At 36.1% G+C, this 27,314-nt stretch overlaps 1 protein-coding gene across 7 annotated transcripts in view; it reads left to right on the top strand.

Moving 5' to 3' along the window:
* The window catches only part of pald1 (phosphatase domain containing, paladin 1), a 68,906-nt gene that overhangs the window by 25,886 nt on the left and 15,706 nt on the right, over nt 1-27,314 (top strand). For all 7 annotated transcript variants that reach the window (XM_015399503.1, XM_015399506.1, XM_015399505.1 and 4 more), the window contains exons 10-18: nt 638-742; nt 901-996; nt 1,072-1,206; nt 2,345-2,461; nt 4,547-4,726; nt 4,832-5,029; nt 5,286-5,426; nt 5,526-5,597; nt 11,324-11,464. In XM_015399503.1, the coding sequence (XP_015254989.1) occupies nt 638-742; nt 901-996; nt 1,072-1,206; nt 2,345-2,461; nt 4,547-4,726; nt 4,832-5,029; nt 5,286-5,426; nt 5,526-5,597; nt 11,324-11,464 (1,185 nt within the window). The remainder of the gene's footprint in view (nt 1-637; nt 743-900; nt 997-1,071; nt 1,207-2,344; nt 2,462-4,546; nt 4,727-4,831; nt 5,030-5,285; nt 5,427-5,525; nt 5,598-11,323; nt 11,465-27,314) is intronic.

Raw genomic sequence — 27,314 nt, 5'->3', positions numbered from 1 at the left:
CTTCCTTCCTTCCTTCCTTCCTTCCTTCCTTCCTTCCTTCCTTCCTTCCTTCCTTCCTCTAGAAACTCTGTATCCAAGAGTTGCATGAATCTATAGGCGAAGCAACATTTTTCAATTAGAATTAAATGTCCAATTTATTACATTAAAGAAAACTGCCTGTGGTCATGAGCTCCAGAATCTTGTTGTATTCAAATCAGAAACCCTAGGAAACTTGTGGTTATTGGACAGTAAGTACTTAACCATGAGTGACAAACTTTGCCAGTTGGCTTTTGTCAAATCTCCTAGGAAGACTTGTAGGACATTCAAGGAGATTTGGATCGGACCTAAACCTTCACGGCTGTTCAGTGGTGTAGTGGGTAGCACTGCAGCCTTGCAGCAAGAAGGTTCTGGTTTCGATTCCCGGTCCACGGTCTTTCTGCACGGAGTTTGCATGTTCTCCCTGAGCGGGCATGGGTTCTCTCTGGGTACTTTTGCTTCCTCTCACAGTCCAAAAACATGACTGTTAGGTTAATTGGCTTCTCTAAATTCTCCTTAAAAAAAACAACTAAACCTTCAAATATGCTGTTATGTTGTTATACTTTTGGCAAGCATGTTATAGTTATATCTTTTGTTGAAATTGTTATTTGCATTTTTTTAGGTTGACCATGCTATTGCATTGTGCTCAGAGATGCACAATATTAAAGAAGCAATATATGAGAATGCAAAAAAGTTGGAAGGGATTGGAGAAGATTATCAGATACAAGTAAGTCGTACTTTTTTTTTTCTTGAAGGCAACAGATTTAGGTTTCAGCAGTCTGCCTCCTTGAAAAGATATGATTTAATAAGTCCAAAATAGCGGCTGATGATGACCTTTTCAGTTTGTGCATGGAGCAGATAATAGCTCTCCTTTTTGACTTTTAGGGAAGCAGTACCAAAGAGTACTTTCTGAACAGAACAAAGCAGAGCTTGGAATGCTACTTCTACTTGATCGTGTTTAATGCTTACCTTCACGAACAGGTAAGGTTTGTTTACGCTTCATAAATAACCAAGAGTTGTGAGATAAATCAGCTCCAATTCTGTTGTGTTTTCCAGTATCCTCTGGCGTTTATGTCCAACTTCAGTCAGTGGATGTGCTGCCATGCCTGGTTGTACAGGTTGCTGGCCTGCATGGATGTGTCGGAGCTGTCTGCTCCTGCAGAGCTGGTCACCAAAGGAGCACGTGTTCTGGTGAGGAATCGAGTTAAATTTTGCTTTAGTGTTCTTGAATTGTTGTAGTTCTTAAGAGATGGCCTTTTAGATCTAAATTTTCTTTTACAGAACAGGCTTTGATTGCAGTAAATGCATATAAAGTGCTAATATTAAAGAAACAACAGCTGTACACTCCCTGTACATCCTGTGTTTGATCAGCTTGGATTGGGCCATTCCTACTAACAGCAGAGCCATTTTTGTTTTGTCTGTTACACATCCCTATTATCTGGAACTGTTGGAGCACAGATGACTGTTTTAGGCAGTATGCCTTCATTTTATAATTAATGGGAAGTTTTACCCAGTTTTATATTTTATAGCAGAGTCAGATTCTGTCTGCTTTCTGGAAGAAAATTAATTTTAGGTTTCTTCTGAGTACTGTTAAGTACCGAAAAACAAAAAGGTTAATTTTTTCTGCTCTATATGTCCCTTAGTTCCTCCCCTCTTTTCTTTATCTCCATCCTTCCCTCTTATCTCCTTGATCCCTTTGATATTTTCTTTTTTCTTCCTTTCCGTCTTATTCTTCCTTACGTCCTACAGCTCTACCCTCATTGTTTCCATTCTGTCGTATTATTTTCTTTCCTTCCTTCCTTCCCATTCTATACATCATTCTTCTCTTCATTTCCTTTTTTTCCATTCCTTATTGTCTCTGGTTTTTGTGGGATCCATATTTAAAGCCAGACCACTGTGGTTGGTGATAAACTTGCATGTTCTGTATATTAAAACTGACATAAAGGACTAAAGACCCTGGATATTAGATTTTTGGAAAGCTAAGGTTGTTAATATTAAAAATGTTTAGGATCTGACATAATCGATATTATGAAAAGAGGAATATTGCTGCAACCTTTGGCCTTATGATACCCATGAAAAACGTATGTACATATCTGAAAAACCATTACATTTCTATGTAGTTAAATCAAAATAATCTCTTGAAGTTTTTTTTTAAATAAGTACGTTTTCACACTGTGAGATAAATTTCATTTCAGGCCAGGTGCTGGTTTACCCCCGCCACCCACGCTGCCTTCTGAGCTCTCATCCTCATCTTCACACACACTCTGCATTTGTTTTTTTTTTTTATGTTGGAGCTGTAATTAATACGTGACTGCTTGTGTCTGAGCAGGTTGCTGATGAGTACTTGTCCCCCGACGTGCTCAGCACAGTCAAAGAGATGAAAGCAGCCAACTTCAGACGAGTGCCCAAGATGCCTGTTTATGGAGTCGCACAGCTGACATCAGAGGTGAAGTGTAGTTACTGATGCTTTCCTCAAATTATAATCAGTGGTTGAGACGTTTTTGAACCATCCTAAGATGAGCGAACGTTTCTGTAGACTGACTCTTCTGCTGTTCCTTGCATTTTGAGAAGATGCAAGGAAGATATTGAGCTTGTAAAATACAAGCCATCTAATTCTTTTCCAAGATACATATGTCATTGAGGTACAAAGTCCAGATCCAATTCTGTATAAATATTAAACGCCTTGTCTAAGTTTACATTTTAGAGCTTCTTTAATCATTCCATTGGCACCATTCTCTGTTTGGAACAAAAAGGGATATCTGAGCTTCCCTCATCTGACCCGTACTGTCACAAAATTGGTTAGAATAAATCAAACCAAGCCAGGAAACCAGTGATAATAAACAAGCAAAGCAGGTTTGATATCACAATGAACTGGGAGGATAAAATCAAAAAAGAAACACCTGCCTTTAAATACAGTACTAGTTGACTAAAATTTTCTGCTACAAATATGGACAACCCAGATGATTTATTCGGTCAAAGCGACAAGAACAATGCTGGAAGGGGTCATAGTGAGGCTTTTATACCTAAGAACAATGTAACAGCACCAGCAGTCGTGGCCATGTGGAATAATGAATTTAGTTCACCTACAGAAACATTATCCCAAAAACTAGGGCTGTCAGTTTTAAAGTGTTATTAACGCATTAACTGTTTACGACTATACCGCCGACATTTCTTTTAATGCACGTTAATCGCGCATCAAAACACACGCACCGTTCGCTTATGTTCTTTTTGTTCCTGCAGCGCTCTCTGTACTTTTCGTTTTACCCTCAGCGCTTTCCGTAGTTCCAGGAATGCTAAGTGTGCAGGAGAGTCCGCAGCATAAGAGACCTGTCCTTTGAATGGGCAAAAATGGCCAGCAGACAAGGTATCCTGAATGATAAGGTTCATTTTAAAGTTATGCCAGAAGGCTCTCTTGACAAAACCCGACTCGTCTGTGTATGTTGTCCAGAAGAAATGATCGTCTCACTGGCTTAGTGACAACAAGACAAATAAATAAACTAAGTCATGTGGACTGCACTGCTGCTGCAGTTCCTGTTCAGAGCAAAGAAATATTTTAGTATTTTGAAAATGTTCTACATGTAAAATGTTATGTTGTTGAGATGACTGCAATAGCCGGTTTTTATAATTTCGTTTGATTTATTTATTATTTTGTGAGTAACCTCATTTTATTTGAATTAAGTTTGTATTTCATAACACAATGTGCACTTTATTTTAACAGTACATCTTTATTTTTGTCCTGTTTGAGAAAAAAACTTAAGTTTATGGAGTACTTTGAAGTATTCTTTACTGTTCTGTAGTTTTGTACAGTTTTGATGGAAGCATAACACATCATTTTTTTTTTTACATTTTTTTTTATAATTATTTGCCAGAATTTAAACAAGGATATTTTTATTCTAGTTTCTTCAAAGAAACTTATTGTATAAGCATTTTTTTACATGCCATTTATTGCACAATTGCATTTTTAAAATGTCAAAGTAGGCTTTTATACTTTCGGAAATAAAAAGATAAAATATGCGATTCATTTGAGATTCATCTGGAGTTAACTGTTGATATTATGCGATTAATCGCGATTAAAATTTTTAATCGTTTGACAGCACTTCCAAAAACACATAAAAACTGTTTTTATTATAATTATTTAAGCAGGAAACCAACCAGCTTTAATAAGCTGTTCTAAAAGTGAGGAATTATCCAACTGTATGCAAGAAGATTTTATTTTTAAGACTGCAAAAAGAATTTAGTTAAAGATCAGTAATCAAGTGAACCATCACAAGCTCAGACTTTGGCATTCATGCTAATGGGAAAAATGTCTACCTTTACAATAAAGGGTTTAAAGAATGAAACCAAGAGATAGTCCTTTACTGTTTAGTTTGCATAGAGATTGCTAAGATGCATCATGGTACTTTGCAGTAATCAGTGCAAACAGATTCACAGGAACAATCATGATTGTTTTATGAGGATTCAGACGCCCACCACAGGAAGCTCGAGATGGACTTCCAGCTCTCTGCCTTAATCCTGACTGCACTCTTTGCAGGCCATCGGAGCGGTTCTCGCCCACCTGACGGATGAGAAGAGAAAGCACAGACACATTTTGTGGATCAACCTGCAGGAGGAACTGTCGCTTGAAGGAAACGGTCAGATCTTCACTCCCAGGGAGCCCTCATGCCTGGACCAACACATCCCTGTCCCGACGAGTGATCCACAGCTGCTTGAGGTAGAAGAAGAAAATTGTAATCTAAATTAAATGAATAATTAAAATCGGCATGATTCAAATATTTTGCTTAAGTTTTCCCAGTGCAAATGATTCTGTGTCCTGCAGAAATTAGAAACCTCCCTGAAGGAGGAGATTCTGCGAGCTCAGAAGTGGCTGGAGGTGACCCTGGAGAGGGAGAAACAGATGAAGATGTTTAAAAGCTGCCTGACCGTTCAGGAGATCTTCAACCAGCACAAAAGCTCCCATCAAGGCCTCGTGTACAAACGAATCCCTCTGCCAGATTGCAGCTCACCAAGGGAGGAAGTAAGCATCCTTTCATTCTTTTTCTTATTTTCTATTTTTTGGCATTAAAAAAAGTATGGGCTTACAGTACAACACATTAAAAAACAAGTCGATTCAAGATTAATCAAATTCAGGCATTTAGGCAGGTCAGGGCAAAGAATAATACTAAGGCTCCCTCTAGTGGTTATAAAGGTATCTACATTTTTTTCTCAAGGTGAAGCTGAGCTTTCCTGCAGTCAGTTTATGCATACAGTAATGGGAACTTTTTGTTTTGTAGGACTTTGATAAGCTCCTGGAGGCAATGAAAACTGCATTAGCTGAGGATTCCCACTCAGCTTTCGTCTTTAATTGCTCTAACGGCAGAGGCAGGACCACAACCGCCATGGTTGTGGCTCTTCTCACTCTTTGGCACTTTAAGGTAAGCGGCAGAATTAATATAGTTCTCTATCTGCGCATTTGGACCTCTGGTATTTAGGACCTTTTTTTTTTTTGCTAAAACTTTGCCTGGGTCCTGCAGGGTTTCCCAGAGTGCACCGATGATGAGATTGTCAGTGTCCCTGATGCCAAGTATACAAAGGGAGAGTTTGAGGTATGTATGTATTCTTTACACTTACACATTTGTTTATTTAGTTATTACACTTAAAATTATAGAAAATTCACCAAAGACAAGTTTGTACGTGTAATCACCTCTTTGTTGTCAGATCAGTTTTTTAAATTTTTTTTTTTTATTTGAGCAACATATTTTAATTTTCATTTGTTTAAACTTTGAAATTCACCCTTAGACAACATTTTTTGAGTAAAAAAAAAAAATCTAATTTAACATAAATATTTCAAATTTAAAAGAATAAGTATTGGCACCCCCTAAAAACAAAACAGAAGGCTACATCAAAGTTATTTGGTTATTGAGGAAAAATGGCTGCTCACCAAGTCATCATTAGTTTTTCAACAAGGTCAAATGACTTTAAATTATCTCTTTAACAGATAACTTGCATCCCTTTATGTATCACATTTATAGTATATATGTATAGTGAATATATATATATATATATATATATATATATATATATATATATATAAATACACACACATATAGACAGATAGATGGCACCAAACATTATAGATAACATTAGCTTGCATTTCGCTTGTTTCCATAAATACAGTAATATTCCATCATAAACGACAGACAACCAGATTCTGACTTGGAATGCTGAATTTTGAGAAGTCCCAATGTCTTTTTTTTTTGCCTTAAAATAGGTGAACATGCTGAGAAGCACGTCATAGTTGGTGTACAGGAGGATCTGTGATGCTGAGGGTCTTTTTTTTCCTGTATGCAGTAAGACCTTTGTGAGAGTTTTTGTCATGTGAAACTCTTTTAAACCGAAGCAGAATTTTCTATTTGATCCTTTTTGGATCTAAATCCTATGAAAACAGTTTGAGATTAAAATAAAATGTTTGACATTAAAAAAAAGAATCCTTGAAGAGAAGAGAGTATTAAAAAAAAGAAATCACTAAGTATTAAGTTCTTTAAGTGAATATATTTAGCCAAGTAGGTATTTATAATATAAATATTATGCTATGGTAAGATTCATTTATTTTAAAGATGTGTTTTCACATTTTTATCAGTCTGTATGTTCTACTGAGACCATATCAGCTGGAAACTGAGAAATGCTTGCTAAAAGTTTTCTTCTTAGAATAGAAATGTAAGTGGATTATCAGCTATTACTGATTTATATGCTTTTTCTTTTCTTTTAATGAGTGAAATATGAAAAAAGAGGTTTTTAGGAAATACCAGGTAGTTTGAGTAAATCCACTGAGATTGTAAATAATCATTAAGCCCAAATATTACATGTTAACCTGCTTCTTGATTTGTCTTTATTCTGGACAATTACTCATAGGTTTTATTTGTGCCTTACTAAGTTAGGAGATACTGTGTTTCATTATTTTGTCGCATTCAGAGATCAAAGATAAAACACTACTTAAACAATTTAAACACATTTTTTTGCTTTTTTTGTTGGGTTTTAGCACACTAAGGGGAACATTTTTTTTAACTACCAGTTAGTGCTTAAAAGCAGCAAATGCAGTCTTTTTAGAATCCAGATCTTTTCTCCTTTTGTCTGTAAAATAGAGGTGCTCTTATGTTTTTTCCTTTTCTTGGTTCAGACTTGTGAGCATTAGTGCGTGTTTGGAAAACTGCTGGCTCTGTTCTCAGCACAGGAGGCCACACTCTGCAGTCACACAATAGCACATGTCAATCAGAGCAGCGTGTCCATTGGATTTTCTCAAAGGCACAGAATGGTCTCCAGGGTAACCTAGTCGGCCTCCAATTCAACCTCCTACGAAAGCAGGATGTTGTAATCCCCTTTCAATTGATGGCTCAAAATGCTGTGATTGCAGCAAAGTTTTGACACGATTTAACGTAATAAAAACAAACAGTTTAAATAATCTCTTTTTATTTTACCTCCCTTATGGGTTTCGTTTTTAGGTCTTATGCTTTTTTTGAGACTTTGTACTCTAGTAATTTTGACTGTAGTATTAAAAAAATGACAATATGTTGCATTTTAGAGCCTTCTAACCTCAGCAGTCATTTTCTTTTTGCCTGCTGTTACCTTCTTATTCAGTTCATATATGAAAAACAGCTTTTAGAGAAAATGCACTATATACTGTGGAATTTTTGCTCTTTAAAAGTCACTATTTCCCCTCATATTGCACCGATTTGCCAATGCTTACATGTAAAACCAACCTGATCCACCTATCTGACGTACTTCCGCAAATATCTGAAAATTGACTACTGTCAGTGCACCAGTTTTATGTATTTTTATGTATATATTTGTTTAATCTGTATCGAAAATAAAAATCAGACAGCTCAGACTGTTTAAAGATCAGTGATCGGCCTGATTAGGACATTTGATGCACCCCTAGTTTCACACAGAGCTGTAAAAAAAAAAATCTAGAAAGTTCAAACATTAGTTTAGTGAGATCCAGCTCAAGAATTAGCTAATTTTCTTTGGACTTCTAGTTGATGCAGTTGTGTCAACCAAAAATAAAGGAATGTAGTTGCAGAAACTGTTTGATTTCCACTGATAAAAAGCAAACAAACAGTGTAGCTTGTTTTTAGAGCTTCATATAGCTATAATATAATGTTAATAAGGCTGCACAGAATTCTATAAATATATTCACTGCAGTGGTTACTGACACAGTGTACAATTTCAGGAAAGTTCACAGAGTCAGCTACACAGGTGAAAATAATAGAGCAATCTGACAATTTTTTTAGTTGACATACAACCCTAGTTAGCAAATATTGTGCATTATTTCGGTCTGTTTTTCTTTGTCCCGTTGGCTTATCATTTATTACTTGAAACTTGTGGCTAAAAATGAGGAAGCTATTTTTTTTATCACCTTATCTTTAAAGCCTTGCCAGAATGTCATAATTAGGATGTCAGAGTTTTGAGACGGGGTGGTTAATGGTGACATATCTGGGTTCTGGGTTGGTGTCTGGAAGAGCTTGGTAGGATTTGTCTCACAAGCGTCAGCCTTGATTACTGTAGTCATCAGGGAATTTCAAGAAGTAGGCGCCACACACTCCCAGCTCCCAACTGTAAAAATGTTTCTGTACCTCCAAACAACTGAGACTAAGTGAGATTATTTAAGACTGGAACTCAAGTGTCTCTTTGAATTCTGTTATAGAAATATAAACACAGAGAGCTGTGAGTGGTTTGAATTAATGCCCAAAAGGCCAGGACTTAATCTTTGCAGAAAATCAGTCCTCTGACTCCTCTCAAAGGTTAAAAAATATTTTAACGTTTAAATAGGGCTGAAACTGATGGTTGAGGTGCAAAACCCTCCCACATGAACACAACCTACATTCTGCAGGACGTGAGAAAGCATACGTGTATAGATTCAATAGGAAGGGGCCTAGTATTATGAAAAATAGTAGAGTCCTGATCGTTTTTAACTCAACATGTATTTTTTTGGTTATATTTGATTATTTGTTTCAGAAGCATTCGGATGGTTGTTTATAAGTTGGTTCTAGTTGCAGTTGTGAAAAAAATGTTTAAATTTCTATTTTAAATGAAAGAAAATCTTTGACGCTGATCTATATTTGTCATTCCACTTTCAAATCCGAATGACTTTGCTCTGTCACAAAAAATTCTTAATATAACACATGGAAGTTTGTGGTTTAAACATAAAATGTCAAAAAATTAACTTTTATATGCATTATTTTAGGTGGTTGAAGGAAAAAAAAAAGGTATCTAACAAGCATATTGTGTTTAGGGGAAGAAGAGTAAATCACACATAAATGTTGCTTTCTTACCTTTTTATTAAGAGACTACTTACCCATAAAGCAATTTTTTTTTGCTGATTTACTAAATAAATGTCCCGTTATTTTAACATCTTAGTGCACATTTGTTAAAAGCCTGATTTTGTGCCTAAAGCAACCTGTTTGCTGCCTGCTCAGGTTAAAAAGTGGACAACTGCATTTTTTTTTTTCTTGAATTGAGGAGGTAAGTGAGACACTTTGCCAATGGAACAAGATGATTTACATTGAAAATAAGAAAAAAACAATTGCATTGTCTTATTTAAAGTGCATACTATCTAATTATCTTATTTTAACAATAAATATACTAATTCTATTGGCAAATCATCTTATTTACCTTATCAAATTAAGGGTAAATACACTTAATTTAAGGATTTTTATACTCCTTTTTGGATTTTTTTGTAGTGTGATAAAAGCAGCTCTAGTTGCTCCCCTATGCACAAAGTTGACAATACATTACATGAATTTCCATAGTAAAAAAAATCTAATTAAATAATGATTTTCCTTATTATATTAATAGTAAATGCCTTAAAATTGGATAAAAGAAGTGTGCATCAGATGTTGAGTCCAGCGATATTGTTCTGGCATTAGCTTTGTTCCATGACCTCAGAGCTATTTAAAAAAATAATGAAGAAGAACAAAATTTAATGAAATGAACAAAAAATGAGTGTACCTCATCTTTCCAGTCTTAAGTAATGATTTAGCATTTATTTTGTGCCAATGGAAACCAAGATATGAAATTTGTAATGTTTTGTTTTTCAAGTTTCAGATATTTATGATGTTTCCTACAAACGCATATGTGGGAGAAGCCAAACAGAACTTGCTAGCCTCCTATATTTGGTGACATAAACAATTTATTTAACATTTATTGTAAGCTGATCAAAGGTTTTTAAATGATGTACATGAGGGTTTTATGCAAACCGAGACAGATATAAGATGCTTATAACTAAGAGACACTGATTTCCAACATCAAAGAGGCTCTACAGACACTAACTTAGATGATTAGACCAGTGACCGCTTTGTTTGACAATGTTTGACGTCATTTGCACGTGTTCCTGGAAACATTACTCGTTTCTGCAGCGTCATCACACTGACACACATTTATAGCAGCCCACTAATTGGGTCAGAGCAGACAGGCGACATTCTTTACAACTAAACAGGGTTCAAAATCCAGGCCAAGGGAAGAATTTGTTGTTATACAAACATGGATTGGAGATATATTATGCGGCATCATATGAACAAAACAATCCTCAGAGGGAGTTTGAAACATTAGGTGACTCTATCTCTGACTGTCTTTCAAGCGGGTACAAGATGAAAGGTATTTTAAATTATATCCAGCAGGTATAGTGGCACTCATCGTTGTAATGAAAAAAAAACCTCACAGAAGGACAGTGTTCTGCATAGCAAACCTTTGGGTAAAACCAATAGACAGAAAATATTCATTACAAATTATTTTGTACAAAATGGAACCAAAGCAAAACAAATCTTATGATGAAATAGAAATTATATTTTTTGCCCTTGTGTGTTCTTCCTAAGTTACGCTCTGCAATGAAATAGAAAAACTAAAACTACAAAAAACGCAAAACAGTTGCAGAGTTTAGAATTTATTTTCTTTGCATGGCTAACATAAACAGAACAACCAAAACAGTGGTTACTGTATTCTTTTAAGAGAATTTAGATCTTTGTGTCTGAGATTTCAAACTCAAAGTGTTTCATGACTGAAGGAGGTTAAAAATTCAAAGGGGTTTAGCCTTCCTGTTATCTGGTACAAAACAGCTCTCTCTTAAAAGCCGGCATCACTTAATGTATCCCCAATACATCCTATTATTTTCACTTCTCAGCTATGCATTAAAATTTGTTGATCTTTTTACATAAAATCTCAATGAAATACTGGTACAAAAAAGTGCTTTTGGTGTAGGTGAAATGAGAAAAAAGGTGATATGAATGGTTTTGGAAGGTACTTTGTGATAATAAAACCATGTGTTTCTGCTGATCCTCAGGTCGTAATGCGGCTGGTTCGACTTCTTCCTGACGGCCACAGGAGGAAGAAAGAGGTAGACCTGGCGTTGGATTCTGTCAGTGAGACCATGACCCCCATGCACTATCATCTGAGGGAGATCATCATCTGCACTTACAGACAGGTACTGAAGCATCCCTGTTGGATTATTTTTCCATTCTCAAGGGCAACTATTTTTATGTAAAATGTGTCTAAATTAGATTGAATGGTAGATGTAGGTTTTCTATTAAGCTGTAGCAAAATTATTGTTGTTTCAGAAGAAAAATTAAGGACAGAAAAGATTATATTGCATTTCATGCTTCCTTTTACTCTTCCTCACAAGCAACAGTTGAGATAATTTATGTGCAGTTGCGCATAGAGACCTGCAGATGGCCTCAGGGCTATAAATTTAAGCTGGTTAGCTGCTTTCTATGGAAAATAATGGTAGCCACAACACACCTCATCTCCAAAGCTTAATGGAATTCCCATAAATGTATGATGGAAAACTGTGTGGGGGTGGGGGGGTCGGCTTTTGAGTTGGACCTGTTGGAAGACTGGTTCTTTAAAGCTGATCAGATTTGAAAAATGTTTACCAATCCCAAAATATCAGTGTCAGCTGCTTTCTTTTCAAGAACCCTGAAAGTGTTTTAATGCAGCTAATAAACAAAAGAAAAGCCAAAACAGACAATTTAAAGATTTTGATTGTTTAAAAACACAAAAAGTCATTCCTGGAAGCTTTTTTTTTTTTCCAGGAGCTTTCATCTTGTGCAGAGGCAGTCAAGGTTTTTCGATTTCTTTCTAAATCTTTCTGTACCTTCACATCTCTGGTTTAGCCATTTGTAATGCAGACTAATCGTGGTGCCTCTGTGCACCGTCAGCTGCCCTCGGCACACGGGAGGCGCCCGGTCCTGTCTCCAGCGTATCAATGGGCCTCATTGTCCCACGAACTCTGTCGTTTTCTCTGCCTGTCACTTTTAGATGCCATTCTGCAGAAGAAAAGAGCTCCCTGTAAACTCACTTTGCGATTAGAAGCATGCTTTGTATCATTATTTCTTTTTATTTTTCCCACTGTAGATCATGTAGCTGACCTGCAGTGAGCTTTCATTAAATATTAGCATTAGAAGTCAATGCAAAAGAAGGTTTTAACAAGTTCTAAAGCCAAGACTTGCAGAGCTTAAAGAGTAGCCTCTGTGCACATTCCTAGAGAATCTATGCAATCTTCTGCACTTCTAAAAAGTTCCTTAATCAGAAAAAAATGAGAACTGAAAAAGCAAACATATTAAACCTTGCTGTACATTTTTCAGCCCATCTCATATATTGACAGCATTGCAGTTTTTTACTCTTTTACTGCCTGAAGCAACCAGACATGTATCAACACGTTACCAAACAGTATATCTCTAAAAACCTTAACATGATGTGCACAGAAATCTGACTCGTTATGACTGTTTTGAAGCTCAGTTTGTATATGATCCCCGCTGTTTTGTCTAATAATCAAGAAACCAAAGCAGCGTCACTGTTTCTGCAGGGAGCTGTTTTGTAGCTTTACCCGGCCAATCTGACTCTTTAGAAATGAGCTGCATCTTCAAAAAGTGAGAGAATATTGTAACCAAACACATTAGCTGTTCATATGGTGTTTGTGTTTCTGTTCATTTTGTTGATAATGACACACTCATCATATATTGATATGTTTTTTAGCGTTTGTCAGCTTTCTAACCGTTGCAGTTATTTCTTTTAGCTGTTATTGTTACTGTTTATGAGATTTTGTCCTCAAGACCAGGGGTTTGCAAACATTGCTGCGTGTAATCCAAAAAATATCTTTTCTACAGACTGGCGACCGTCTAAAAAGATACAGCTCTCTCCCTGCATATTTTTAAATATAGAGAGAAATTATTCGTTTATTTTCAAATTGACAATTTTGTCTTCATTTGATACTTTACATTTAGACTCCTAATAGAAATGGCTGATAATAATCTATGGATATCTTATTATTTAATGTGCAAACACTTTAAAACTCATTAGTGGTTTATGCCAAATATTGAGCCGAATCTGTTCAATTATGTATTTCATCTAGCTTTGCTTACACACATTTCAATTATATCACTTGAAATGTGCAGCATTGCCAAACATATTTTTTTAAGCATGAATAATATGTTGAAATTATGTTGAAAGTATAACACTAACACATAGATTATATTCATTAGCCATCAATGGGGGATCATTATTGTAAAGTGGTTTTGATCTTTTTTTAATGTCATTTTCATTTATATAATAGGACATTTAACTTTTAAATTTAAAATTTCATAATTAATTTGAATCCTATTGTAGATTAATAAATAAATGGTACTTATTTAATGGTACATTTATTCGTCTCAAGGCGAGGCATCCATCCACATAACTCCGGATTCACACCAACATAACTGTGAAAACCATCTCTTGTTGGTGTATTGCGACCCCCACTTTGGGAACCCCTGTTGTAAACCCTCAGTCAGCCATGCCCCTGTATTCTGCACAGCCAGTTTCCTCTCATTTCCATATAAACAATACACAGAACTGTACTATAGGGTGTTTTTTAGGCCTAGAAAATCTTGGTTTTCCACACGATTCTGCTTGTTTTCACCTTTAACAATGACAGTGACAGCAAAAGAATCAATTTAATTGTCCTTTTCTCTCTGTAAATTGTTTTGATGAAGAATGAGCAGAGAGCAGCTGAAACGCCACACAATTAACCTCTGTGGTGATCCAAGTGAAAAGTTTATGGAGAGGGAGGACTTTCTGCAACTCCATTGAAATATATGTTACAAACTAAATTACTGAAGAGTCATATCCAAAGCGCATCTGTAAAATATGTTACCTTATCACTTTTTCCATAAACTGCTCAGCATTAAATCACCGTCACATGAATTCATTTAAGGAGTTTTAGAAATAATATGCTGCATCTAGAACATGATCAGTGGCCGTGCTATTAATTGTTTCTTATTTCACTTTGCTTTATGGCTGAGATTGCATTGGTTTAAAGTACTGGATTTTGACTCTGTATTGGCCTTATTGTATTACATTATTTGTTGTATTGATAAAGATAGCATTATTTTCAAGTGAACCAAAGACTTTCTTAGCAAAATTATAAATTATTTTAAAAATGCTTTCAATTAGAAGTACTATTTAGATCTACTATAATGGATTAAAGGTTGGTGCAAAATCCATCTTACAGTCTTTCCCCTCTCTGAAGTACCAGGCCAGATCCTAAATAGTGCCAGATGTTGCTAGAACTGGCAGGCACAGCAGACAAAAAAAAAGGGGGGGTTAAGAAAAAAGGTTTACCCTCACCTTGAACCCCTCCCCCCATGAAGCAACCTTCCTCTCTCAGTTTGACTTCTCCTTAAATCCCTGCCACCACCTAAATATGAGGCCCGAGTTCAGGCTATAAACTCTTAACGCTTAAATAAATACAACAGAGGAACAGTTTACTGTATCTTGCAACAGTTACAGCAACAGTGGCTATTTTTCTTTTTTGTTGTCAGGTTTTTTTTGAGCTTCTACGATATATTCTTAAAGGTTTTGGATGAAATCTTAAATGAACAATGGCTAGAATAAATTCTGCAGTGACACAGTTTTTGTTCCTATTTGTTTAACTCTTGCGGTCCTCTTCCATCTTACTGTCATACTATCAGCCTTCACCTTCTGTTTTTCTTTTTTCTTTTTTTGCAATACCGCATTTTAACAAATAGTTATATTTTGGCTACTTTTGCAGGACATTATTTTGCACAGTGTGCCCAATGTTACCTTTCCTCCCTATAAGCTGCGGTCTCCCTAGCCTTGACTGATTTATTTCCAAGCCGCTTACACTCTCTGACCCGAGAATGTGATCACTGAAGATCGCTGGCTTCCGCCCACTCTTCAAGAAGCTACTGAGAGCAAAAGTGAGCGGTCCTTGAGAGTTGGCCTGTCTCAGGAACCTGAATACTAATCTTTAGCTGTTGAGGGAGAGCTGTTGCAATCTTTTTTTTTTTCTCTTTATGTTACCTTTGGTCAAAAACTTGAAGCGTACACAGGTTGAGAAATGACAGAGTGCTACAAATCTTACTTGCACTGTGTGTGTGTTCAAAGAAAGTCCTTATGGTTTGGATAAAGCAATGGAAAAATACTTTTATATATGGGAGAACTCTGTATGCAGGTTCTTAGCAAATGTTCCAGTAGTATTTAGAATAAGAAGAGTCCCAAGATATGATTAGAAATAGAAAGCAGGAATTATGAATAATATACAATAAAACTGTACTTTAGATCACTAGTCCTTGTTAAATTCATCCACCTTAGAGGTATCATTTAACATCAATGCCTGATTCCTTGTCCTTGGTGCTTCTTGGCACAAATTAAACTTTCCACAAACTTTCCACATAGTTACCATCCTTCAAAGTGCATATCCTTTGTGTTCTAAACTTGACGACCTGTTTTCTTCAGTTGTTTGAGTTGTTGTTCTCTTATGTGCAAGCTAACAGTAAATAAAATGAGTAAATTACAAGCTATAGTGGTTAGTTAGGCAATTGCTTGGACTTACTTGGAGCATTTGTGGGAAAAAGCATTACTGCTTTGTTTTCTAAATTGAGATGCAGCTGTTGATGAATGTTTTTTACTTGAGCGCCTTTGTGATTCTCTTATCATTTACTTGCCTGTTGTGCCTTATAAAAGAGTTGCTCTTATGCTTTTTTATCAATTGTCTCCATATTTATTTACTACCGAAATGTTGGAACAAAAAAGAATATGTTCTCTGTTTTTCGTATATTACTTTATGAATTGAAATTTGAAGAAAAAAAATGTCTCGTATTTTTATTTTTTGTTTCAAATTGAAAAATAAATTAACCAATCATACAAGGATTAAACCATTATCTGATTTCTAATTTTTTTTTTGCATGATTTTGGTTGATGATCTCGGTTTTGTCTGCGTATGTCAGCCTTGTCTTCATTTCGCTCTCAAGATTTTATTTCAAGACTTGAGCTTAAGCTGAGGAAATATAATAACATTGATTTGTTTATGTATTTAGCTGATGCTTTTATCCAAAGCGATTTACAAAGTAGCTATATGATAGGGATTATTGCTAAGGATCATGCCTAAGGACCAACACTTGCAGCTACTGGTATCTCCCCCCTAGCGGGGATTCGAAGCAGGGCCCACTGTGTCCAAGTCAGGTGACTTTACCACTAGATCAAGCCAGCTTTTAATATCCTTTTTTTATTTGCTATTTTTTATGTTGAATGTAATGATTCAAACTCATGAAATAAGTTAACTCATCAGTAGTTATGTTTTTTAGTTACTGCAGTCACTTATCCACCCAGTAAACCTCATCCTTCCCATCCCCTCACCATTCCCCATCCCCATATCCCGCTGGGCAGCTTGAGTTTATGAAACTGGTAAAACAACTTCAAATGCACAGTGTGGTACAGCTAGAGACAGAAAAATACAGAGCCTGTTTGGGTCAGACAGCTGCTCCCTCACTTCGACTCTTACCTGAGGATGCATCAAGCTGCAGGTACAGCCTACCTTCGGTTTGCTTTCACCTACATGCAGTTCGCCCTCTGTGCCTCTGCTCTGATGCACTTACAAACAAAAGTTTTTCTAGGGAACTCTTCTATATCTTTGTTAGATGAAGTTATTAAAACTGTAGGAAACGTCTAATATATATTATTAAGCAGCTGCACTGTTTCAATCTTACTTTATACTGACCTGAATACCAAGCACATCCATCGCTGCACCTTTAGAATCAGGTTGGACGTGATCTGCAGTGAACAGAAAGACGACCCTGCTGTACAGGCTTGTCTGCTAAAAGTTTTGACCATCAGTATAAACCTTTAAATTAAGATTCAAAACAAAGATACAATATTTTAATTTGGAAAATATTTCATTTCAATGTGATTTGTGATATATGCATGAAATTGATAAAATCTTTATCTTAAATAAATTTGTCTGTTTTTTGCATTTTTGTACTATTTTCTATTTCTCTTTTTACAAATTAAAGTTATTCTTGCTACATCAAAGTACGGCAATTTATAGTGATTTAGGTTTGTAAGGTGATCTTATTCTGACTTTCATTATGTACTTTAGCAAGGCAACTAAGAACGTCCTTTAAAAATATACATCTTGGCTATAATGTAATCAATAATTTGTATAAAAAGTGAACATTTTAGTGATGAGTATCAAAAAGAGAAAACTAAAATTGCTTGACAATTACTGCAAAAACATGCTCTGAAGGGCTCACAATGTAGAATATGAGACCTTTCAGTAGCAAGACACCTCCCATCCTAATGTTGACTCCATAGAGAAATCTGAAAATGATTAAAGTAAAACAAACTTTTCTCTTTTGACTGTAAAAATACAAATCTGTGACATTTTCTTCCCGTTGCCATAGAGTTGTTAACAGAGAAGAACATTACCAATTAGACAATTAACTGTCTAATTGGCTGTAGTTCCCTCTCCTGTAGTTTTTCTGCCCCAAATTGTTTGTTTTTTGTTACTTTACTGAATGATTGATTTGAAATTGGAGTATCCGAGTCTTGTATTTCCAGGCATGTGCGTGTACAAAATGTACCATAATTTGTGTGGTTAATGTGGGGAGATATTCCAGTCTGTGCGTAGGCAAAGTTGATTAGCCCTGTCTCCTTCTGTGGCATTTGTAATCTTTCCTGAGCAGACATGCCCTGTATTCATGTTTGTTTTCTGCTTTAAAAAAAGCTTTCCTTTTGAAACCAAAGTCTTTTGTGTTTTTTGGGGGGGATTATTCCTTCCGTTTGCCAAGCTTTTGGTTAATTAAATGTTAAACTTCTGTCATATTGATGATAATTTAGTTAAATATTAGGAGACAATTATAACCATTTTTTGGGAAACAGATCAATGAAAGCTGAGTATAAGGTCCTCAGTTTTGTGACTAGATAGACTATCTGTATAGAGCACTTTATGGACAGTGTTTGGACTCAGATGGCTTCCCTCTAAAATCCACCTCAGCTTTAACACTATGATTTAATCAGCACAGTGTGGCTGGAAAAAGACAGAGGCTTGGAATCTGCAGAAACCATTAGCAGAAAGGCATCTTCCTCTATTTTTCTTTTTACCGGCTGCTTCATGGCTTCTTTGGGCCTTTAAAATTTGATTTTGGGCTCCATCTCGATCCATAAGGATAAGCTTTTCAAATTGAGCCCAGATGATGTATCGCTTTGATTTTAAGTTAAACTCAATGGATTTAATTGGTGGTTCAGTCTTTGTTTGAGTTTTCTTAAAGAAACCATACCCAGGATGATGACAGATATGAGTTCTGAAAAATGATTACTTATTAATAACTTTTACTACAGCTTTAGATATGTAACACAATCAGTGTTCGCAGTGTTAACAGATGGAGGGGAAAAATATTTCAAAATTCACCCGTAACACTGAGTAATGCAGCTCACATTATTGCTGATACTGCATTTTAATAATGGTTGTATTTTACTTACTGACTATTACTCATGATTCACAGTTTTAAAGTAAATAACCTTTAATTTCCAGTACTAGTTGTAAGTAACCCAAAATAAGAAAAATAACCCAAAATAAGAAGAGATGTATTGCCTTACATAAAAACTATATATTCATATCTTAAGGTGGAGGTCTCAGACTTTACATACAACACATGGATATATCTTAAAAAGAGAAAAACTATATATTTTTTTGTAAATCTTATGTCTGTAAGATAAAAAAAAATCTTTACCCTGCACTACACGGTTCTTCTGTGGGTCAACTTGTTTATCTTTATCAGATAAATGTTGCTCTTCACTATGCTATGAATACCAAACATATAGACCCTTTGAACAGTCTGAGGGAAACTTGGAAAGAAAAATCATGTTGATGATTAAATATTGATCCTGGTAGCTTTTTAAGATTTATCCATGCTTGGTTTATCAGCAGAATCTAGCAGAACTCACTTAGTTTGTCATTACTTGTTATTACATTAAGTCTTATTCATTTTGGGGGAAGCAACTCAATGCTGGACGACTGAAAAATTAATATATGAAATTATCTTGCGGGTCGTCAGGATACAGTTGTACTTTAGGCCTGGTGTAAAAAGTATGACACATTACTGCCCCCCCTCCTTTCCATTGGTTTTTAAGGTCATTTTAAGCCTTCTGAGTTGCGGCCTTAAAATCAAAATGTGCCTCTTTTTATGATTGATGTTTTAGCATCAGCTCGCTCACCACCTGAAAGACTTTCAAGCTTTAATGCTCCATGAAAAAAGCTGATTTTCTTTTTCGTCAACAAAAAGAAGACCTTTCTTAAAGGTCATTTCACACGGATGTGCAGCTGCTTAATGGCAACTCAGAAAAACATTATAATGATCAGTTTAGTTACAAATCACCTCTATGCAGGATGTTTTTGTGAGCTCGGAAATAAACAGGTTACTAGACACTGGCTCTTTTATATTTGTAGACTCCACTGGCTTATTTCATCAATATTTTTTAACAAACTGAGCTTAAATGTTTTTTCCCTATTCACATGACTTATAAAAAAAAAAAAAGGAATATACCAGCTGTATCCCTGTTAATTAGGTGATCTTATGACTGGCATATAAAGGTTGGTCCTTTAGCACCACAGTTAAATTTTTGTCTTAAACTAATGTATAGATATAATGATGTAAACTGTTCAAATACTGTGATAACCTCTCATCTAGTTGATGATAATAGTTCTGGTAACACTTACTCAACAGATGACTTACAGAAAGACTCACTATAATTTCAGCTGTATGTTGTTTTATTTTTCTTTGTTTTTGCTTTATAAATTCAGACATTCAATAAACACTAATAGGAATATATCAGTTAAAAGCACAGACTATTTTCAAATATTACACCAAACACCAAATAACAAGTGGACTGCTTTACCCATGTTGTGTTTTAAATCGCTGTCATGATGCTTTTAAGGGATCTGACCCACATGCAGAAAACCACTAAGAGAACCAAGGGAAATTTTAACAGGATTATTGAAGAGGACAACAGGAGGTATAATCTTGAACTCAGAGAGAGCTGTTGAACCGGAACTAGAATTGGAAGGGAAGTTCACTGCGGTTACTTCAATGGCCGTTGGAAATTGAATAGAGTTCTTGAGCGTAGGAAGGGATCTCAGTAAAAGCCTTGAATCCAGAATGTGTGAGTTTTCCAGAGGGAGCGCAACTCGTTGTAGGGCAGACAGGTTGGTGGAGTTGGACCCTGAGGAGTATGAGAGCGGACTGCCACTTAGTTTTCCGACTGTACTTGAATGGATCGTGTGGAACTTTTCCCCAGCTCAGTGTGAACACAACATATCCTTCCTGGGGGAGGAGGCCAAAACTTCCAGTCAAATGTAAGGCTTCCTGCTAAAAGGCAAAGACAAAAACACAATTAGTCTCAGAGAAACAAAGCACAGGTTAGACTCAGCTAATCACGGCTTGGCTAGAGTACCCAAAACTGGCAAACACTCGAGGTAGTGGCAGTCAGCCGCTCAAATACTCCCCGGTGATGAACCAATTAGCCGCAGGTGTGCAGGAGGACCAACGAGGACAGGGTGCCACCTGGTGGTGAAGGGAAAGACAAACACAAAACAACCCATACAAACTGGATTCCTAACAATCACAGCATGTTTGAAATCTCCAAGCTGCTTCTTCTTAGCTTTTCTCATCGAAATCCACCATGAAAATCTTCACATATTAAATTCAAATCACTCTTGCAGACTTTGCTGCAATACTTAAAAAAATTAAAAATAATAAAACCTGCTCTCTAATATTAAAGATGATTTCTTTACTTAAGTTGCAACCTGGCCGTGTATCAGTGTCAGCATTAAACTGGCTATTTTGTCCTCAATCCTGTAATGATGTTCTTTTAATTGGACGAAAACAAAACAAATTAGAACATAGCAAAGTTTATATAAGCTAGTGATTGCTATTAGTCTAGATTGCCTTAACAAAGTTCCCTGAAAAGAAACATGTCTACCTGCCTTTGACGTCTATACATTTACTCCAGAAGTTATGTGGGAGCTGCCTGCCTGCTCACAGCTTAAGCTTGAGTTTGGTTTAGGATTTGGGTGGGAGCTTTTCTTATTGAATCCAATGAATAGATGTTTGTGCAAAGCTGTGTGGGAAGGGCTAATATAGGTTGGCCTTTTTACCTCTACAACCCCATCAGCTGGTAATTGACACCATATGCCAAACAAACAGAAAACGCCATAATATGCTGCTGTTATTTAAGAGGTCACTCTCTTGAGTCCATAGAAAGTAAAATCTGTGTTCCCCTAATTAGAAATATTTATGGAATAATTAGAAATGAGAAAACAAAAGTTACAATTTAACAAACTATATATAAAAATAGACCTGTGTAACCTGGCATTAAACCTTTCCTACGGGTGTAGTATTCAAAGAAAACTAGGGAAAAGGGTTTGTTAATGGTAGTTTTTAAATTTCTTTTTCATTGAACTGAACTTTAGGGAATCAGTTTGAGTTTCTAAAGGGAGGCACTTTATGTAAGTCAAACAGCCATGCCTCTCAGGATGTTACAGTATGTAGTGGATACTTTGAGGAATGTGGGTTTTCAGGCTATGACTTTGTTTTACAGATTTTAAAGGAAAAGTTCAGTCATGTTCAGAATTTAAACTTCTGAAAGTACTTTAAATATGAAATTATTACTTATTGTTCAATAGATTATAAGGATTCTTAATTAAGAGTAATTTCATATGAATGTGCTTTACCAGAGACATCCATTTTTGATCAAAGAACATTACTGCCACCCACGGGACGTCACGGTTCGGTATCGGCTGTTGAGTAAGTCCCGATGCTGATTGTGGTGTTTGTCATCTTGAAACGTTAGTCTACGAAATGTTGGCTACATATTACGTGTTTTTTCTCTGGCAAATCCTCCCTCTTGAAGTTGGCAATCCGTGGAGGATCATGAATCGGAAAGGTGAAATAAAGATTTTTTTTTTCACTTTCACCCAATGTATTACAACATCCAACTGCCATGCACATGAACATTGTCAGTTTAACTGTAGCTCTCACTTAAATTGTTATTATTTATTTAATTAATTAAATGGTCAAGTCCTCTCGAAATCATCAATGATTGTTGTTGATTGCAGATGTGTGTAGTTGTTCCCATTGAATTTGCTTGTAAAGCGGGGAGAATGGCCTTCGGCTTACCGCACCTGACATCACTGCCGGAAGTTGTCAGGAGTGAAGTGTTACTATATTTGGGCAAAAATGGCCGCTCCCAGACTCAGTGGTCACAGCAAAAATTATTGTTTTTATTTTTTTACTGATTAACGCTAAATTAATTAAATCACCGCAAACGTTTTAGGTATAAATAATGATCCATTGATCATTTCTTGCTGACCTGACTTTTCCCATAAGGCACTGACCCCCCCCCCCTTTCATTTTTCTTACGTTTAACAGTATTTGTTTTTGCTGTTGTGAGTATAATATTTGGTTGCAGCAACTTCTGGAATTCTGGTTGGAAATTGATAGGATTTTCATGTAAAGACCACTATTATTTATTTCTATATTAAAAGTATGGTTTGAGTTGATCAAATACATTTAGGCTAACCTAGATTTTTAACTCTGTTTTATTGGAAATTGCTTTTATAATTTTGTTTTTGTGAGAACATGAAGCCAAGATGCTCCTAGACATTAAAACAATGACTATAGATGTAAAGTGCTTTAGACTTGTATGGATTTCGTTCTTTTATTTAATGCGCTTGAAACCCCTTATGAAACTTTATAAGATCCCTTTTATATGCGTAATTTAAACAAAGAACTGATTGCTCTATCTTAAAAAAAGACTCCTATTTCACAACTTTCACTTTGCAAATGCTTATAGAACCACTTTACCAACCAGCATTCCTGATCTCTAAAAAAAGAGGATGTGATTGGCCTGGCTTTACTATCATTTAGGGCTGGAAAGATCTTAAGATGTTCATTATGACGCCTCAGAGGCGCTTCCTTTTGTTCTTAAAGGCCAGACAAGATGAGAAGATGACCACCTTTTCTGTCTTGTCATGTACTGCAGCCCATCAGAAGAACATTTTTCTTTTTTTCCGCCGTAAAACTAAAGAAAAGGACAGTTAGAGCTGCCTAATCAAAACCATTTGATTTTCAACAGTCAAATCTGGAGGTAAGTTGATATACACGGCAGCCTGTTTAAGACTGTCCTGGAACTTCCCAAATGTAGAACATCTTTCCTGACTATTCTTATGGAATTTGTAAAAGTGCTCAGGAGAGCACTCACCCTCACATGTGGCTCTCTCTTCATATAGGCTGACAGATGGTAGCCCACACATTTAGAGTTCAGGACATCTCAGATTGTTGGAGGTGTGAATTATGTAATTTCTCGAAACTAATCACTTTCATCTGTGTTCTAAGAATCCCGTGTATGTGTGTGCGAGCGTGTAAAGAAAAAAAAGGCAAAGCTGTATTTCTTTCAAAGCTTCTTTGACAGGCTTAACATTAGGCATGAAAAAAAATGTTGGGGTTCAGGGTGCACATGGTAATTGGGTTCACAACTGTTTCCTTTTAGTGGCAACTTTGAGAAATCTGGAAGAAATATTTGGATGTTTAGTATCTCTTTTCCTTGCTGCCTCTAATAAAGATCATTGGACAGTGCATACATTGTCTTCCTCAGTGAAGTCTCCTCTACTCTGCGGTATGTTTGGGAAACTTGGATCTAGCCTTGGCAGACTTTAAATGGAAAAGGACACTTGTTCATACTCTCTCTTCCTCTGCTTTGTCATTTAACTCTGGAATTATCATATTATGGCATATGTTTTTCACTGAATACTGTGACAAATTTTTATTTTCATTTTTTGTAATCCAAACATTACCCTCACCACTTGCTATAACACAGAGATGGCACAGTCACAATATTTGTACGCTCTTAAGGATCCCTGCTCCTTCTCTTCTGGCCCATCTAAGTACTTTACATCATCAAACACATTTTGGAAAACATTTTGGACTCTATCTAAAGCCATTGATGGTGAATATCCAAGAATGAGAAAAAACAAAAAGCAATGGTTAACCCTTCCAGGAGTAGCTAACCTATCGAAATTATTTTAGCATTGGATGACTTATTAAGGAAGTTATAAAGAAACCAGAACCCAGAGTGACCCTCAACCCCCCCGAGTTAAACACAAGGGTCAGCTTAATTAGTCTTACCTCTTCAATCAACACAAAAATTAAGCTGAGACTGAATATTAGCCATTGCAGAGTTCTCTGCTCCAAACTACAGCTTACCGAGGGAAAACAAAGACTCAGCTCATATTTCCCAAATAAGATCTTGGTTAGTTTAAAACGTTTTGGAAAATATTCTGCGGCCTTACCAAAGTAGAGTTTTTTTTTTAGAAGTAGTTGTCCTGTTAAATTTGTATGCAAAACAAACAAATACAGCATTTCAAACAGAGATCATACCCATGGGCAAACATGGTGTTAATAGTGTGATGGTGTGGGCCTGCTTTGAAGCTTTAGGATCTGGATAACTTTTATTAATTGATAGAACCTTTAATTCCTCTTTCAAACAGAACATTTTAAAGGGAATCTCCGGGCAGCTGTTGCTGCCTTCAATCCAAATTCAACCACCATGTATGGACTCAAAATGGAAGTGAGTCAGTAGCCGCCATGATAAGACCTTATCTGAATAGTTCTGGCACTAAGGAAGGAGGAAAGACAAGGAAGAAGGATGCTTCCTATCAATTGTTAACTTAACATAGGGAGCTTCAGATCTGGAGGTTAGGAGCTATAAAGACTCCCACAATACATTGCAAGACAAGACGTATAGGCACAGCCCCCTCACAGAATTTAATAAAAATACATTATTTATTTTACGCCTACTATGTATGACATATGAAGTGTACCCACCCTTATATGTTTTGGCTTTCATAATGGTGAGCTTCAGCTTTCCTTTTTACCACGGTAGCATTCTGATCGTCAAACCTTTAAATGGTGAAGAAAGTGGAGCGACAGTAGAAACTACAATTAGCAGTATTCTCGTTGGGGGACGGATCTAAAACTTAACCACTAAGTCTACCCCTGAGTGGCTCAACAAAACAAGTCTGGAGCTATTTCAACTAAAATGTTGTGGCATGACATTAAAGTCTCTCTTTGGGGCTGGATTTGGCTCAAGATCCTCCCCATTGATGGTAGAGATACATGGATCCAGTTTCATCAGCTACAGACACCTGGGCCGAGCGTATTGGCCGATATCCGATCAACTGTTGAATGAATGAATGAACATGAAATGAATCATAAATCTTGCCATTTGAGTGAAGTCTTTAGCAGTGATGTAAAGATTGTAAAAAATTATCACAGATTTAAATATAATTTATATTATTTATGAAAAAAGTGTCCCACGTAAATCTGGTAATTAGTCATCATCGGAGCTGATATCCGATGCAGGTATCGGATCAGTTCCTCTCTAGCTAATGATTAAGAATTACTCCTTAGATCGACCGTTGAATATGCCTGGTATGACCTAGAACTGTGGGATGAAGTCTGAGTATCAGGAATAAAACAAGACATGCGTAGTTACATGCAGACTCCTTTGTGCACATTTGAACACGACTTGTTGTCTCCAAGGCAACATTGCTCATATCTTCTCCAATGTGCAGCCCTAAATCAACATTAGCTGAGTGTACATTAAATTGATAATTTGTTTTTTTTTTAAGTAAACTTTGTTTTTTGAAAGCCTTTCTGCTTGCAGTATCTTGCAGTTTTTTTCCTTCTTACTACCAGGTATCAAGTTGTCTAGTCCTTTAATGTCTGTGTTGTAACCCAGATGGGTGATGGGCCCTTTGACTTTATGCCTCAGATCGCCCGAGGCTTCAATCAGCCTGTACAAAGAAATGTGGAAAAAAAGGAGAACATGTCACAGACTCCACAAACTAATGAAGACTTGCATTGAGCTTCTAACAACCTGTAATCAAAGAGGAGCCCATTCGCTGACCTTGCTCTTTTCAAATTGGCATGTATGCAATTCACTGGAGCCTCACACAAGTCAGAATAGAAGATAGCCTTGAATATCTTCAGTTTTTTTTAAATATTTTAAATCTACCTGTGCATTAAGAGGTAAATTTTTGTCTATCAATGATCATATATGTGGTTGACTTTAATGTGGTTTGAAAATGTATCGATATATGTTGACTTAGAAACTTTAGACATTGTTTTTCCTCACCTCTCTGTTGATGTTGTGGGCTTTGGTCCAGTCACATAAAGGTGTTATTATCTTTTTTTAAATAACAATCAAGAGGATTATTGAAGCATCTTGTAATTTGGATAATGTCACTGTTATGTTGCTGATCATAGGGAAAATTTTAATCAACATTTATCCCACGAGTGGCCATGTGTCAGTGTTGTTTGTTTTAAAGCCAAATATTTATATGTAAAGGTTGGTTTTGCTGGTTGTGCTGTCTGTTTGATGGCTGTTTTACTTAACAGCCTACCTATTGAGCTCCTTCTAAATGTCAAACCTGCTGTCTAGCTCTGGGCTTCGCCAGCGGATAAAGAAATAAAATGAAAGAACTCAGAAGACCCTGCCCTTGCAGTGAGTCCCTTGGCAGAACAAATAACTTTAAAATGCAATAAAAAAAAAAAAATCTTTGAAAGACTATATATTAAAAAGTCTATTTGTACTTAGTTACGTACTTAGTTTTGCAGCATTAAATGATGGAAAAGGTAAAGTGGGGAGAAAAAAATATGCTAAGAAATAATTGTTTTTGTACTATATCAATGAATTTTCATGGGCAACATAATGGATTCTCTTTGGACTTTGACTAGACCGTTGAAACACATGGATATGCTTCTAAGTTGGGGGTTGTTTTGGTCTTTTGTGTTTTTTGCAACCTCTAACATGCGTCCTTCTGGATTTATCTCTGTTAATCTTACCATAAACTCTGACCAGTTTCCCAGTATTTGCTTATTAAAACCACCCTGGAGCTTGATACTCAGTGATCAAGCTCTGCATTTTGCATGGTGGCAAAA

This window comes from Cyprinodon variegatus, unplaced genomic scaffold (genome assembly GCF_000732505.1).
Source record: "Cyprinodon variegatus isolate N-32 unplaced genomic scaffold, C_variegatus-1.0 Scaffold1019, whole genome shotgun sequence".
Classification (NCBI taxonomy): Eukaryota; Metazoa; Chordata; class Actinopteri; order Cyprinodontiformes; family Cyprinodontidae; genus Cyprinodon; species Cyprinodon variegatus.
The sequence above is the reverse complement of the archived record's forward strand: the minus strand, read 5'-3'. Positions and strand labels throughout refer to the sequence as shown.